Below are 16,994 nucleotides of genomic sequence, written 5' to 3' on the forward strand. Positions count from 1 at the left end.
TTCCATTAACACGTTAAAGATAAGACTAAGTTCTTTAACTTAGAGCTCACAGCATATACTTAAATTCCTTAATCCTTCAGAAGCAACTCCAATTCCAGCTTCCCTCTAGGCACTGCCTTGTGAGAGACCTTTCCATTTTAGTCTATAAACCCAGAGGTTACTCGCTGAGCTGTCATCTTTACTTTTATTCTCTCCTCACACAAACTCAAACTACACAAGAAGAAAGAGCAGGAGCACGACAGAAGCTGACATATTCAGCAGCAATCCCGTGAGCATTTAACATACTGTTTAAACAGATAAAGAATGGAGCAAACTAAAGATCTACAAACTATTTACCTTGCTTCAAGGAAACTGTAAAACTAACACCTTTTTAATTGGAATGGACATGAAGTTTCAAAGTCTAACCACCACATGGGCGTGCGTATATGTGGGCATGATGGGGAAGGCCTAGAGTTGGACTTGATGATCTTGAAGGTCGTTCTCAACCATAATGATTCTATGACTCTTCCCTAAAAGCCTCAGAGAAGGTTTTTTCAGCAAGGTTGTGGATGCCTCCTCCCTGGAGGTGTCCAAGGATGGGGCTGTGAGCAACCTGGTCTAGTGGGAGGTGCCCCTGCATACAGCAGGGGGTTGGAATAAGGGATCTGAAAGGTCCCTTCCAACCCAAACCATTCTATCATTCTATGATTCAGGCCAGGCCTGCCAGGGCCATGGCAGTGTGTGTGGAGCACAACTGTTCCTGAGCTGATGCTGTTGGCCATGCCAGCTTTCCTCTGCAACTGCCTTGTACTGCTCACAAGAGTCTAACTGAGATGTTAATAAAAGGAAAGTCACTCCTGACTCTCGTGCTGCACCACTTTTGCTCAGTGGCAATTATTAAAGAACTTTAAAGTGCTCCTTCAAAAATCACAGAGAGATCACTCAAATAACTCTGGAGTAGATCTTTAGGTTTTGAAGTCGAGTACTGATAAGCCTGATCCATAGGTAATTCTGCTACAATGTAAGGCAATAAGCCTACCATGTTAACAGGGGCACTTTACCACACTTAGCTCGTTTGTTTACTGCATCAAGCAGTTGCTCTCTCCGCACCTTCCTTTTGAGAACATCACTGCAAGGATTTGCTTCATTCCAAGACAAATTTACAGCAGCTCTCAGAAACAAATGATCCATGCCAAAGCTATTGCCATTGCTAGTGCTGATTTGCCTGCACATACGTTTCTCCCACTGGAATGTTTAAGGTGGGACTAATCGGAGAGGACACAAAGTGTGCTGAAAATAACACACAGAGGACTTGGTTATCTTTAACTCACAGTGCTGTGTAAAGGAAAAGAAAAGCAATCACATTCAGCAATATTTTGTTTTCACCCTGCAGAACCATTGTAAAGCACGTGGAAGTCTCTCCATTGCACTCAGAAAATTCCATGCTATGACTTAAAAATTTCCAAGTGGGTTTCTGGTGCGAGTGAGAGCCATCGCAGGAATGGCGTAGCTTCATGAGCCACTGTGCAAACCTCTCGAATTAAATCCCAGAATAGGCAGTGTCAGAAGAAAAACCATCAGTTGAATAGCACCTTATGCCAAGACGCTGAAACAAGGGTCCCTCTGCCATCACCTCCTGCTCCTTTCAGGACTCACATATGTCACCTTAGGAGCGCACCGCTTTGCTACCTCTGGCTCTCCATATAGCCCTGGATTGCCAATATAACTCACCAACACCATCTCCAGATCTAAAGAACTCACCAGAACTCTTCCTTTTGGTACATTTTTCTTTCATAAAGAATAACTCTATTCTAGCTCTCCTCAGGAGGCCAGAGCTGGGAAGATATCCAATACAAACAGAAAATAAAGAGCTGTCATTTAGTATTCTGAACCACACTGGCTACTCTCCAGCTACAACACGAACACCAGAAATCATGAAGCTCCTGTCTCTTCTTTTTTCCAACCCAGGTATGTTTACTGGGCTCATTAACGCACACAGTGTGGCAGCTGCCTTCCTATGCAGCTAGGACTTGTGCACATGAAGAGAGAAATGAGACAGTGCTACAGGAGCTGCAAACTAAGTCATCATCAATACGCTATAAAGCTTTACGAACGAGTAATTTGTGTCTTCACCAAGAAAAAATCCCCCTAAAGCCTACTTTAGAGCAAACTGGGCAACTGCCAAAAGAGAGTCAGTCCAACAATGTTGGAACTTGCAAGTTTTGGGTTGGGATTATGTATTAAAAAAGATAGAAGCAGCATAGATTATGCAATGAGTTATTTGTTTTATGAAGTCAGAGCAGCTCAGGATTCTTAAATCCATTTTGACACATTCTTTCAAAAAGACTGTTTTTTTGTCTGGTTTTTTTTTTTCTAACCAATAAAGCTGCGTGCTGGCATTTATTTTTCCACGATTACTCCAATTCAGAGGACAGCCCAACATTTCTATTCCAGATGCCGCCCTCTGCATTAGTAGGGGAAATTACAGAGCAACACTGTAATTTTTTTACAAGCAATGTAAGAAACTGAAAGTTTTCCTGAAGCTTCTGAAAATTATGAAAATTCATTCAAGCAAAGTTTACTGATAGTACAGTACAAACGCTTTACATTTCTCATGATACTCATCACAAGAGAAAAGAAATTATCCTCCAGTGGCTACCTACTCTAAAAAATAGTGGTGGTCCAACAGGGCGGATAGCTACCCCTCTTGGGGACAGAGCAGGAGCCAACCCAAAGCAGGATCTGCAGCACAAGAAAAATCTCTGATCTTCTGACACTGATATTTTATGACTTCCAGGCTGGGTTTGCCTACTGTATTTCTCACAGTAATTCTGAAAATTCAATCTAGTCTTCCACAGAAAAAGAAAAATCAAGTAGCTTGCTACTTATTAACCCATTTTCCTCCTTTTTCACTCTCCTAGTCTTTCTACAGTTTATCATTTGTCTATGAACAATAAGCTCCTAGAACAGCAAACTTGGCAGAATCATCAACTCTGGAAAATACCTCTATGATTATCCAGTCCAACTGTCTACCTACCACCAATATTTCTCATGTATTAAAGAAAGGGAGAGAATGAGAAGCTGGCTCAACTGTAACGCTCACTATCCTTCCCTTAATTTTACCATTTCTTATCTGCCAATAAAATTAACAAACCAGCAACTGGGGATTAAGATTTGAAGCTTTAAACAGAGAACAAACATTACTGCAATCAAGTAGAGACAAAAGTATACTCATAGAAAAGTGAACTGATTGTTTCTAGGAATCATAGGTATTTGCCAAAGTTGTTTCTTCTTTGGCATCACATAAAGTTGGAAGGAAGGAGAAGTGCTCTAGCTCTTGTTTATTAGAATTACTACAGCATCATTCATGCCATGTAATCTGGAAGGGTTTTATTACAAAGCATAACCTCTGCCCAAAGCAGACTGCAGCCTTCAGACCAACACACAGCAAAACAAGAAGGAAACACAGACATCAAGGAAATCTGCAGAATTACTGCAAGCAGAAGCCCACATTCCTACACATGAATCCCCAGATCTGACTGCATCAAACTACTGCGGTCTCCAGAAAGCACCTTTGCAAGAGTTGCACAATACTTCTGCAATATGTTGCAATGCAAAGAGACAGGATCTTAGGCAGAAACTTGAGTTTTGGCGCAGAGGGAACAGATAACCTGCCCTCTGCATGCAAGGACAAAGGAGAAAAAAGTTTGAAAGCCCACCACTCCTCCATCACAGAGATAAGTATCTACCACCCAGAGGGCTGTAGCTAACTATTAAGGTCTGATTAATCACCTCTATAAAATACAATAAGCCAGAAGATAGTGTAAGCACATATGAAATACTTTATAAGCAATGACCAATAATGGCTGAGTGCTCCTAACTGTCTATGTAATTTCAACACCTTCCAGTAAACCCAATGCTATGCATGTCTCAGGCAGTACTCCTTCCCATAAACCCCTTCTCCTCCTCCAGATACAAAAGACCTGGGCATGATTCACTCTTGCACAACATTTTAAAATGGCTTAAGCACCAGAGGACATGTATAAGAATGATAAATAATTGACTCTACCACTTCTACCATTCATACAGCAAGCGTGAACCTGGGTTTGGGTTTTGAAAGAGTTTAGGTCACCCCAAAGACAGCAAGTACAATTCCTTGTCAGCTTTGCTAGGAAACCTTTGCCCCAATCGAAACTGCAAGATCAGAAACTCTGGGTCCATTATTGCTCAAACAACTATACCCTCACAACTTTGTAGAACAAAACAAACTTGTACAAGGTGACCAAAAGGGGAATTTGGAGAATAAAAGCCAAGTGAGAAAACTTACAAGGACTGTAAACCGCTCAATCCTCTGATGGCTTCGTTAGGTACAGTCTTTAGCTGGTTGTTCTGGAGGGTTCTGTAAAAAAAAAAGTCCAGTGTGTCAATGCAGTACTTTGACAATAACGTTTATAAAGAATACCCCACAGTGCATTTCTGTCCTTCTCAAGAGAATGTGTTGCTATCACATTCATTTTCTGGTGAAATCATCCTATGTATGCTGCAAAATACACAAACCTCTAATTTTTCTTTATGCCACATCAACACACAATGCATTAAGAATCCAACTTACAAAGAATATTCACGACCAAGCACCTCTGGGCATAACAGCAAGAAGATACAGAATGAAACTAGAGCCAAGAGGAATTAAGTCATGCTGTATTTTTAAAAACTCTCTTGTGGGACAACATACTATTGCATGATGAGTACTTTATATATAAAGGGAATGCAAATAACTGCAATCTCACATGTTATTAAGTATTATTAGGTTTTGATGCATATTAGGGTAACTGCTGTTGGACATGTAAGTTAACTGCTAATTAATAACCAATTTTTCAAGACCTGCTAGAATTTCAGGCTCCTCCAGATCTGAGTATCCCAATGGAAAGACTTTTGAGGGCCTTGACACTGGGCATTCAGTTCCCAAAACATCATGGCAGACCAGTAATTTCCTCATTTATGCTGTGTGTTTACGTTTTTTCTTTACGACCTCAGAGCCCTTCTTCATTAGGTCATTTAAATATCTATTTAATTAACTATCTACTACCCTACCAGCAATTGAAAATATTTCCAGCAGCTCAAGTACTATCATTTCTGGGTAGAGGTTTTTAAAACCTCCAAGAGAGCAGAAAAAAATTATCCTTAGCAATGGAAAAGCAGTTGAAGCAAATGTTCTCAACTGAGAAGGAAAAACAGGCTATGAGAAAAGGGATTCAAACTTTTTTTTTTTTTAGTGAGAACTTTCTTTCCCATTAGGTCATTTTCACCAAAAGCAACATCAAGCTATCAAAATGATGTCTATCACTATTAGAGGACAATGGGAAGGTCAATCAGCATTGTTAAAGTACTAGACAGTTTGAGCAACTGATGGAATAGAACGATGGGTTGAGAATAAGAGCTTTCTATGTCCCTTCATAATGTTTCTTCCTTCTTAAGAATCAACTGCTACAAGATATACTTTAGAAAAAGAAGAGCTCCACTCAGATGCAATAATTACAGTTGAGGCGTATAAAGAAAACGTAGGGCACTGTAATTTTTTTTTTTTTTGGGGGGGGGGGATAACAATATTGTTTTAGCAAAGAAATCTTCATCCAGCCTATCAGTAAAGAGGCTGACTGTGCAGTAACAAAGCATATGAAGCTCTAAAACCCGATTACTTACAGGACTTTGAGTTCTTTCAACCCAGACAAGGCCTTCGGATGGATAAAAGAGAGGTCATTGCCAGCCAGTCGCCTGGAAAAAAATTGTATTAATAATTTCAATCATTAAATGCAGCACTTCTACAATTTTGTGAAAGGAAAAAGCAGCAATGTAACAATTCCTGCAAACAAGTAGGCATTTTGCATCCAAGTATGCCACAGTTTTGATCTTCCAAGTTTGCAACAGGTAGTTCAGGCGTTACGCATCTTTCACAGCCCCAACTTCTGCCATCGTGCTAGGAAAAAAAAAAACAATGCACTACAGAAAGAGGAAGAACCTCCTCATGGGACTAGGTTTGAAAAGTGCACTTCCCACTGTCGACGTGACCCTCGGGCTTTTGTCAGTGCTTTGGTGAAACACACACTCTGATATCCATGTGTTTTTAATCTATGCAGTGAAGGAAAACCAGCTAGATGCTGAGGAGAGGCAGGGAAAAGTTTGTCATGAAGTCTCAAACACAACACTCACATGGAGGCGGAATGTTTATGGTGTTGACAATTGCCAGAAAGCCTGACAACGTTATCAAGACATCATTTCAACCTTTCACCTTTTTTTATTTTTTTTTGTTTTTGCTAGTTATTCGGACACATTTTTCAGCAAAGTAATCTGTTTCGAGGAGAGGGAAAGAGAAAGGAATAAAACAGAATCCTCAGCTATACTCATGTCATCTCAAAATGTGGCTGCTTTCAAGCTCAGGCTGCTGGACATCAGCACAAGCTGAATTGTGAAAACAACCGTGATATTGGAAGTAATAAATCCAGGAGGCACTGGAGAAGACAAAGCAGGAAAGCAGAAACATCAGCCCCAACAGCTGCTTTCTAACAGCTCCACCCAGCCCCCACTCCCTGCTCTTCAACATTTCACCCATATCCTGAGCAGCAGACCCTGTGTGGTCCAACCTTAGCTGAGCTCTCAGTGCTGTGACACGAGGTATTTTTTAGGGGTAGAAGACAATAATGCAGAACACCTGCTAATCCACAGCTGCCAAAAGATGCCATCATTTCAGCCAAAGTATTTGCTTTCAGACTTGGTTTCACATCCAAGCTAAGCAAAATCAGCGTTGGAAGAGGTTGTAAAATGAAATCATCTGGTGGAAATACTACGTACGACGCAGCGTTAATTAATTAAAAAACAGTATTTGTGCTTTACAGGATATCAAAATACACCACTGTTGTTATAGGGAGCTGAAGCAAGCCAGCTACACTAAGGGGAAAATAATATTTCCAAACGGAAGAGAACAAACTAGCACCATCTGAAGCATCGAGCTTGCCAGCACAAAGCAACACGAACACATTTTTATCTTGCTCTCTACTTCTAACTACTTAACGGAGATCGCCCGAAGCATTTGATTCCAACACAGATCTGCTCGTAGCAGAATTAATGGCTAATCAAATGCTGCCTAATAGAGAACATGATAGCTCTGTTTATCAAATGCATTTGTCAGAGGTGGAAGGTTTTGTTTATAAAAGGAGAATAGGATCGCTCACTGTCAACAGAATAGTTTGATTTTAGAAGATGGCTCCCATGACTCAAAGAGAAAGAAATAGAAGAGCTGGTTCTCTACACCAGTGTTTTCTCAGTGAACTGCAGAATGCGGTATTCAAAACATCAAAACAGAAATCCTCAAATCAAGATTAACCTAACTGAAGCTTCAGCACCCAACTACTTCAGCTCTCAAACCAGTCAGCTGCCATTGCCCAGCAGCTCCAGCTCCACCAGGCTTCCCAGTGAAAGGGGCTGGCATGCAACTTATCAGGCATTTGCAGCAACTTCTTCCTCTCTCCAGAGAGAGCCAGGGTTATGATTTGTTTTAAAAAGCTAAACTGAAGCCAGTCAGAGAACCTCCCCCAGCCCTACGGAGCGCCACTAACACAATTTACAGAGCGCTGGAAACTAAACACAGCGGAGCCAGAGCAAGGCTTGCATGACTTCAAACAGCAAGACTTAGCCTACCTCAAGGCAACTCCTGTTTATTCAGCCTTTCGCAACCAACCAACAGGAAAAAAAACAACACAAAAAAACCAACAACAAAAAACCTGCAATCCATTACATTTCCGTTTCTCCTAAACCTGGCAGCCCTCCAGGAAACAGGATACAACTAGCCAAGTGTGCAAACGCTTTGCTAATCAGTTTGCCAAATATACATTTATCATCCGTGTCCTAGCCTTGGGGAGTGTGGCTGCTCCTTAGCAGCTTGAGGTGCAGCTTTCCAGCAGGCGAAGATGATGGTTTGGTTTGTGCAACGTGCCTGTCTCTGCTGCAGCCATGTGCAGCAGGGCTGAGCTTCTTTTCACAGAACCAGATGCATTTTCAAGAGAGCAAAGAGCAAATAACATGGTGTACAAGAGCTATGGAGATGCAGAACTGAGGGATGTGCTCAGCGGGCATGGTGGGGCCTCACTATGCTGCTTGGATCCAGTCCTGGAAGCTTCCATGCTATGGTGAGAACTCCAAACCACTACGAAGTGACACCTGGAGGCAGCCCCACCATTAAACTGAGAACCCATCCTAATCTTCCTTTGGAGAAGTAGAATTTTAAGAGATCAAGGCTGAACATCAATTTACAGCTCGCTGACCAAGTGACATCAACATTCATTTAGAGCTCTATCTCCAAAAGGCATAGGACTATAAGATAGATTAATCTACAATGACAGCCCTCTGTCCAGGACTGCAAGGATTCTGTGTTAGTGCATCTGAGCTACCTCGGAGGTTTTGTGGGGCAGCAGTGGAATCACAGTTGTAATGAAAGGTACCCAGATGTTAGGTCGGCAATCTCTTTGCAACTGTGCAGGGTTGAGAACTGCACTCTCCTACCCTTACTGGGGAAAAAAAAAAAAGTGCTTCAATGGGACCAAACTTCTGCAAATTTGGACAAATTCTGATGGACAAAATCTATTTCAGAGTAGCAGGGTATCGGAGGAGGACATATGGAGGACAAAATACTTCAGCTATCCTGTCATTTCTGGTAGGAGACCAGTACACTTTAATCATTATTTTAAGTGGCACAGTAAATGATCTCCAGATATAGAGGACACCTCGTTGTTATTACAGAAATCAGGACACAATCTGGCTGGGGAATAGTCTTCCACAGTATCTCATCCTCAGAGTACAAAGTAGGCATAGCTTCTTGCATTGAAATTCTTCTGAAAGCAGCAAAAGCTGTTCTCTTCCTTTTGGGAAATCAAGAGTTCTGCAATTATGAGTCTGGCAACCCTGCTGCTTGTTCACTGAGCCAAGTGAATCGCTGGTGTGACTCCAAAATCAGGAAGGATGTCCCACAGATGCATTTTTGGCTGCAACAATTAAAACCATCACTCTCATTTTGATAGGATGCAATATGAACATCTTGGAAACCTCTCTGCTCATCTTTCATCCCAGGTGGTGGTGAACCTCAGGTTACTGAGAAAGAATAGGTCTCCTTCCATCCTCATGCAAGCCTCACACTTGTACATGGAGAGAGAGAGGTTTTGCTGTGGGCTTTTCGTTTGTTCTCATGTGAGGTTTCTTTAGTTTTTCATTGTTTCTTGCACCCTAGTGGTATGCTTCTAACTCTGCCTCCTAAACTTGTCTCCAATAATAAAACACAGGGTACTTTTTCTATGGACATGCTGCAATCTTACTTTTCTCAACAGAAAACCCAAATGCTTGCACAGAATGCAATCCTTTTGTGTCATAAGAAACCACACGATGCATTATTTCCACCGTAGCTGCTGTCTGATGAGACCCAAGCCTCCTACTCAAGATCTTGTCACCCTTGGACAGTCCCTTACAGACCATTTGTCATTGGTTCTCTGCTCCCTCAACATCTCCTTTTAGTTCTCCAACTTCTATCAATTTTCAACCTACAGGAAAACATTCCGTTGCTCCTCCTTTTGCACTTTTGCCATCTCTTGACTTCTCTGCCATCTTCCCCCTACCTGCTGCTCTGCCATCCTTACGTACTCACCCCCACCCCAACCAGCAGATGTTTCAGGGTTCTCTGCCCTTTGCACAAACCTATTCCCACCTTTCCCAGACAAGTGGCCACATCAGAATGGAAATCAGCTTTCCTAAAAGCAAAGCACAGATAAAACGTGATTATTTTTCAAGCCAAAGAGAAAAAAATAACAGAAGACAACCATTTTAAACACACCTTCTAACTCCCAACAACTGGAAAGCACTGGAGATGCAGTTACGTGCAATGCCCATCCTCAGCAGCTGCATTTACACTCGTGGATTGGAGCCTCACTGCCGAACAGAACTTCACTTTGGTTATCTGTGAGAAGCAAATGGCTCCTTTGGGACTCTGTCAGCTGCAGCCTGCTGCGTGGCCGTGAAGCAAACCAATAACCTACAGATTTCTCCAATTCCTCCATGCCAATTTAGCCTAACCTAAATAGACACTTTATTCTGCTCCTGGTAACGGAAAACACACTCATCCCCCTCTCCTTTCCTTGCAGTAGTTTCACTATTACACAATCTCAACCATTATTTATAAAACAGCAACCATGTAAGCCATAGCACATCAGGAGTCTAAGCAGATCTCTAACTAGAAACAGTGCAGGAGCTACACTGACTCCATCAGGCTGAGGAGGCACTTCTCATCCCAAGGCTTTCTACCACTTGCAGCTCTGTAAATTATACTGAACACTAGCATCCACTCAAACGTCAGCTGAGACAGCAGATCCTCAAAGCTGCTTTATTCTGCCCATGCAGCCCATCTTTGGCCCAGACACTCTGCACTTTCAGGCACAGGCTATTTGAATGACCATGCATCTAGCAGGTGACACTACAAAATGTGGAAGTGGGTAATAAATCTACGTACATGGGGCAACGAACCCTGCTGCCAGTTTTCAAACCACTTCAGATACATACCAGGTAAATACAAAACCCAGGTTTTGTAGACATCTCCACAATGAAAACCTTTGAGAAATGGGAGTCATTTTCATGATAGTTCTTGAAGTAAAAGTGAAGAATAAGGTTATCTACCAGCTTTCCAAATGCTGAAGAAACCCAAAATATTTTATCAGGATCATCTTTGATTTTACTTTTATAAAGGAGGGGCAGAAAAAGAACTTTACAACAGCATGGGTTACCTTGTCAGCACAAAGACAAAATCTACTGATGCTAATTAGGTGAGAACCTCAGCACTCACAAGACCCACAAAAAAAAATACAAAATCAACAACCACTCAAAAGGAGGGAAGAAAGAAGGTGAAAGAGTGATGTAATCACATCTTCTTACCATACCATAACATCAACAAGATTTTTTTCCAGGCTAGAACCTGAAACTGGCTCCCTGCACTCCTTCAGGCTCCTATTTTGCCTCGTGTGCTCACTTAGTTCCAGAAGCTGAAAGGAAGAGCTGGCTGAATTCCTAAGAGGAGTTCTCTGGGGAGGGGAGGTCCACAGCCTGGGTGCTTTTGATGTGCCACTCGGCCTCCAGAAGCTTCTTACCTGGTTTATGCTTTCAGACAGCCCCAACCTGGCGCTCAGGCAGCATAATACAGCCAGGCTTGTAGGACGGGTCTTGAAGCCTAACACTGCAAAGTTCAGCCTCCGGGCAGCTGAGCTGAGCCAGCTCCTGCCTGTGCACATGTCAAAGTACTGCCAAACACCAACAAGAAGGTGACAGATAAAAAGAAAGCTTCAGTCCCTCTCAAAAGCACTTCAAGCTGATGCATCTTGGGATCCTTACATACAACCACACCAAGTTTCAGAGGTATTACATGGAAACGTACACTAAAAATAATGGAGTTTACTTAACTTACTATAGTTCGTCCCCTCAGACAGGAAAGATGTGCCACTGTTAGGTACAGGAAGAGCTTTCTAGGCCACAGAAACACTGTATTTGTATCAGCAGGACTGAAACTCATCCAGAATAAAACTGATTTAGGGCTCACATAGATAAGAAAGCATTAATTAAACCCAGGTCGGCCAACGTGTTTTTAAACATCGTTTGTAGGTGATGTTTAAAAGCATCTTAGCTAACTGCGGTTAATTCTACTTGGGAGTCTTTGCCTAAAGGTTTGTCTTGACTAGAATTCGTCAGTGCAAGTTACAACATGCTGATGCACTTTCCAAAGCTCCAGCACACACAAAGCAGCAAACATTTCTAATGTATGCTAGGTGGTCAAGTCAAAGCCTAGGCTCTCAACTTGCTAACACACGTGAAACCTGCATCTCACATTTTCTTCATTAGAACTTCACCTCTTGGAATTCAGGCTGGAGGGAGCAACTGAAGAAATTGCCTCCTCCAGCTGTTCAAATATTCAGAGCTGGTAGATGGATGATGAGCGCCCGTCGGCTCCCAGCCCCACACCAGACTGCTATTTCTGACATCCCAACAAGGGATGGCCCAGCTGGCTGACCTGCCAAGGGAGCAGCTGAAGGAAGCTCCCTGCCTGTCCCACGTGCTACCAGTGGGAGCTGGATGGGATCTAGCGTAGCCTAATGGCTCCAGCCATACCAGCCACTTTTACTTTCCTGCTCAAAATGAACCCAACGTCTCCAGCTTCCCGTTAGCCGTACTTATGAAAGAGTGATCAATTACCAAATCTTAACAACGTTCTCAGGCATCCCAAAAACACTCTCCCAGAAGCCCAAGCCTCCTTCCACCCAATGCTCCAGAGCCAGGTGAGAAAAGACTGCAACTCAAACAACCAGCTCAGCCTCAGTGGCCTCGGCCTCGCTCCATGGCATGTCTTATTCACAAAACCAACATCATAAAAGAGAGAAGATCCCTCCCCCTCCTTAATGATAACACAACTTGGTGCTGAGGCAGAAATTAGAAGGAAGGGGACCATCTAAATTACATACTGAAATAGATACTACAAAAGCAAGCAGCTGTGACATTTCAGCCAGGTGGTCATCTTCAGCTGCAGTCAAGAGGAAAAATAACCCTAGACATTTCCCTTGCAGATACTTCCTGATTACAGCCTTATGGCAAAAACATTTCATTTTCCACTGCCAGAGTGCGTTTTAATTAATCCTTACGTTCTCAAAATATATTTTGTCAATTAAAAGCCGCGATCAGAAACTCTGGCTCGAGGGAGGGGGTGGGTGAGATGTATAAGACCTCTTAGTGCTGTAATCAGCACGGATATAATTAAACAGCCGCTCTGTTCTCAGCTAGACTATTTCTTTTCCTAAAAAACTGCAGTTGCACGCTGACTCTCTCTCTGGCTGTTCACTCACCTCTCAAAAAAGCAGATGAGCATTTCAGAAAGGAGAAACCTTTCATTGATTAAAACTTTCATTTTGTCGCTTTAATTCCCTGGAACCACTTTCACCCGCAAATAAAAAACCTCAATAAAATAATAACCTGAAGACAACATCACAAAAGACAGACTCTTTCATATCACACCAACAAAAGCAGAAACAAAACAGACCTTGGCAAAGCACACATCTGCAAGGTCATCTTGCACTGCAATCTCTCGGCGCATTCAGGAGTGATTATTTTCTTGCAGTACACTCTTGGAAGCTACAAGAGGCAGAGGGCAGTGAGCATCCTCCCTACCCTCATGGAGAGGGGTCCAAGGCCGACAGCGTCAGAGGGCAGGTGCCTTACTGTTTAAGCTCTACCCAGTAGAGCAGGGCAAAGAAGAAGGAGAGGTTTTAGAAGGTTAAAAGAATGGAAACCAAAACAAGTTAAAAAGGTCATTAAGTCAGGGAGACATTTGCTTTGTGTGAGTGGCACGAGTTTCTGAAGTCAAAATAGAAAACTGGCCAAGAATAAAGATCACTGCAATTTGCCTTCCCCAAGAGAGAGCCATTTAATTAATCCAGCTGCTATTTCACCAGTGCAGTGAATAGAAATCACACAGTCAGAACCCTTCACACCACTTCAGATAACTTTGTAGGTTAGAAGGAACTAAAACAGTGCAGAAAAGCACCAAAACATTGCGCAGCCTGCATCCTCTACTTAAAAATTCACGTTGCAAAATGGTTTCTGCTTTCTAAAAACACCACATTATCTAGCTATATTTTCCTCCTCTAGCTTTCTATAAATATTTTAAGGTGTGGTTAGAAAACTGCAGCCAAATTCTTCAGGGATTTTTAGTTTCCATCCCAAGTTGAGGGCTGCAGCACAGTTATGTTAACATCTTTGGGAGAGCACGCTTCTTTAACTGCTGTGGCAAAGCTCTTGGTGGTCTGCTCCTCGCTGACTCTGACCATTGCTGTTTCAATCATTCACAAATTACTTCCAGATGGGTATCGGTTACACAGAGATGGAGAATTTTTATAACATTTATAAATAGTGCAAGAATCCCACAGATGCACGATAAATGCACTATGCCGCAACACGCATGAGCTTGTGAGCATGGGTATGAGGAACGCACAACCCAAGAGGCTGATGCTGCTTGCAGATTAGCTGGAATGCCTTTGTTCCTGCTAGCAGCACTCTGGTATCTTCGTGGTACAGAAACTCAGTTTATACCTGAAAATATGATGCTCTGCTGGGCATTCAGTGCGCTAAGCACAGCTATTTAGCATCATGCAGGCTGCCTTCTTCCACCTGGCCTCTAAGTGCCATTGCAGGACACCATCAGTCACCAAGTGTACTGGATCTGCCAGTCAGATAACTCAACACACATGAATACAGCACTGGATGTGTAAGCTTAAGCACCCAAATCAGTGCCCCAATAGTGACGTGGCATCCTTAAATCAAGCAGCCAGCTTTTACAAACCTGGTACGCAACTGCTCTCACTTATAGTTGCTACCACTCCTTTCAGGACTTGCAAAATGATCCTCTGGAGTATTCAGAGACTACCAAATTGCATGAAGGAAATGACAACCCTCATATTAAAGAACTCCTAATGCATTTTTTAATCCGATCCTCTCCGTATGTGCACTACATAAGACTTAACCTCCTACATAATACTTTTAATTGCATTCCATTTACATTCAATTAAATTTTTGCTATACTATTTTGCAATATTAACTAACCCTTCCGAGGCTGGAGGATTTGACAAACAGCAGGGCTAAGGAATGGTACAAAGAGCAGGGTTTCTGGAGCTTGTCTCCGGGAGGAGCAGCATGACTGGTGTTCATGGTGGCGTGGCACTTACTGCATTCCCATTAGTTTGTGGGATTCTCGCTTGCTTCAGGCGTGTAATTCTTGGGAAGAGTTCTAGATGGAAAAGTTGCTTTCAGCACAAATTTCAACACCATTCTGCTTTAACTCTGTCTCTCCTTTGGTGTACAGACTCACACTCAGGTTCGTGTGCTGAAAAAGCAGTTTTGTTAGCGCCTGGCAGCCAAAATTTGGGTCTGTTCGACTGTAAACAAAATCTGGGAAGAAAGTTTGAAAATCATCTGTGAGTGGAGAGAAAAAACCATGGCTGCACAGTGGGAAGTATGACTGTTCTAGAAGCAACCAGGAAAACTGAAGACTAGAACTTTCTGTGTTTCTGTACCCAGCCCCATACAGAAAACGGAATCAGCAGAATGTAACCAAAGCGTGTCCTGCCTGGTGCTGGAGGGAGATATTGTCAGCTTACAGCTCTGCTCTCAGTCAATGTCCTGTTGTCCTCCATCTGTGATAGCTCCTGAAGTGCAAATAGTTTTGTTACTTTTCTGAAGGCTCTCCTACCTCTGCAGCATGATGCTGCTGGTTGGTGTTTCCAAGGTGAAAAGAGACTATGGATAAGGCAACAGATGGATTCACCTACACTAACACACCCGGTTACTTCCCCAGAGCTTCCAAAAGTAGACCATCAGCATCCAACAGCTACCCTTAGTAGCAGTTAAACATAAAATAAAAATAAGCATTTGTGTAAGTAATTTTGATTGATTTGAGTATGTCCAAATCCTTGACTATTAGCATTTTTACTGCACAATTTTGTTTTCAGAACTTGCTTGAACTCCAAAGCCAGCTAGGAATGATTTAAAGAGTGTTCACATATAACTCTGAGCTTAACGCCAGTCTGTTTGTTTGCAGAATGACATGCTGGAATTTGAGGGGACAACGAGGTGCATGTAGCAGACAGCTCATTGCTAATAAGTACAATAGATGGTGGCTGAAGGCTCTGCCTTTTCTCTTTACCTCCTGACACACCCCTGGGTTTATGGAAGTTACACAATATGCACACCCACCAGTTAGGTTTTATTGCTTAATTACTTATAGGGAAAAAAAAAATGAAGGCTCCTACAAACATCTCAGGTTGGGGATGAAGTTGAGAAAACAGCACTGTTTGTTGTTTCAACTTCTGGTGTGAAATATGACTTAAACATTTGGGGGAAAAAAAAGCATTACAAATGCAGACTAACAAAACAAGATACAGACACACAGTAGCACATATTATAAAGCACACAGAGCATTGGCCAATATGAATCCTGAGCCAAGCAAACTTCCCCCAGGCCTCTTTTTTTTTTTTTTTTTTCATTTTTTTTTAAATTCATGCCATACCACTGCCTTTCTTATGTCAGTTGTATACGTGTGCCATTTGAAATCCTGGTAGACATACTTTTCTCCACAAGGTATACTAGAATATATTGTAAATTTAAGCTATGCTTAAAGATGTAAGAAACTGCTAAGCAGGAAATAGAAGTATTACAAGCCCAAGTCAGCTGACATTCACCTGTACTTCACAACTGTACTGAACTGAGCCAGAGCCACTAAAGCTCAGTGGAAACAGAGACATTTAAGACATGTATTAACAACAGAAGCTGCTACACTGTCAGGACAGAGGACAGACTGAAATTCTAAGCAGAGGCAGAACTCCTTATTAGACCCGTCAGTGCAGTTGCAGCACAAGGAACAAACACAGAAACACTTTCAGGAAGACGAGCCTTACTAGAGCCATCTCTCTCAGCTTCTGCAGACTTTCAGTCCCATAAGATGGAATAGATCTATCAGTTATACAACAGGTAACTAGAATCAAAAGATTCCAGGTTTTATCAGTTTAGCCTGCTCCCCTCTATTAATGGCTTTTTTTTTTTTTTTTTTTTGCTTCAGCTTCCTTTTCTTTAGAAGCTAGAACAATGCTTCCCTACTCCATAAGGGTTTGTCTCCTCTTAAGAAATGACCTATTCTTTCCCTGAGATGCGTTAATTGAAAATAAAATCTCTTAACACAAAAATCATAGTTCCAGTCTCTGCAAAGTCACAAACAGGGACAGCCTTACTCTGCATTTTAAATGTTCCTTAAGACGTGAAATAATACGTACTTTGGCACTGTGAAAACACAAGAGAAAGAAGTGGTTTTGCCTTCCCTGCTGCTTATTGTTGGAGGTTCTCAGCCTTCTCTGGCAGAGGTTGAACCATTATCCTACTTTACAGATAAAGAAAGTAAG

At 42.2% G+C, this 16,994-nt stretch overlaps 1 protein-coding gene across 1 annotated transcript in view; it reads right to left on the bottom strand.

The window, feature by feature from the left end:
* LGR4 (leucine rich repeat containing G protein-coupled receptor 4) overlaps positions 1-16,994 on the bottom strand; it is a 56,472-nt gene that overhangs the window by 18,661 nt on the left and 20,817 nt on the right. Inside the window, exons 3-4 of the mRNA XM_065755421.1 lie at positions 5,680-5,751; positions 4,307-4,378 (exon numbers count right to left, since the gene is read on the bottom strand). Of these exons, the coding sequence (XP_065611493.1) occupies positions 4,307-4,378; positions 5,680-5,751 (144 nt within the window). The remainder of the gene's footprint in view (positions 1-4,306; positions 4,379-5,679; positions 5,752-16,994) is intronic.

This window comes from Cyrtonyx montezumae, unplaced genomic scaffold, assembly GCF_038088225.1.
Source record: "Cyrtonyx montezumae isolate F1298 unplaced genomic scaffold, pur_monq_1.0 scaffold_10, whole genome shotgun sequence".
NCBI classification, from domain to species: Eukaryota; Metazoa; Chordata; class Aves; order Galliformes; family Odontophoridae; genus Cyrtonyx; species Cyrtonyx montezumae.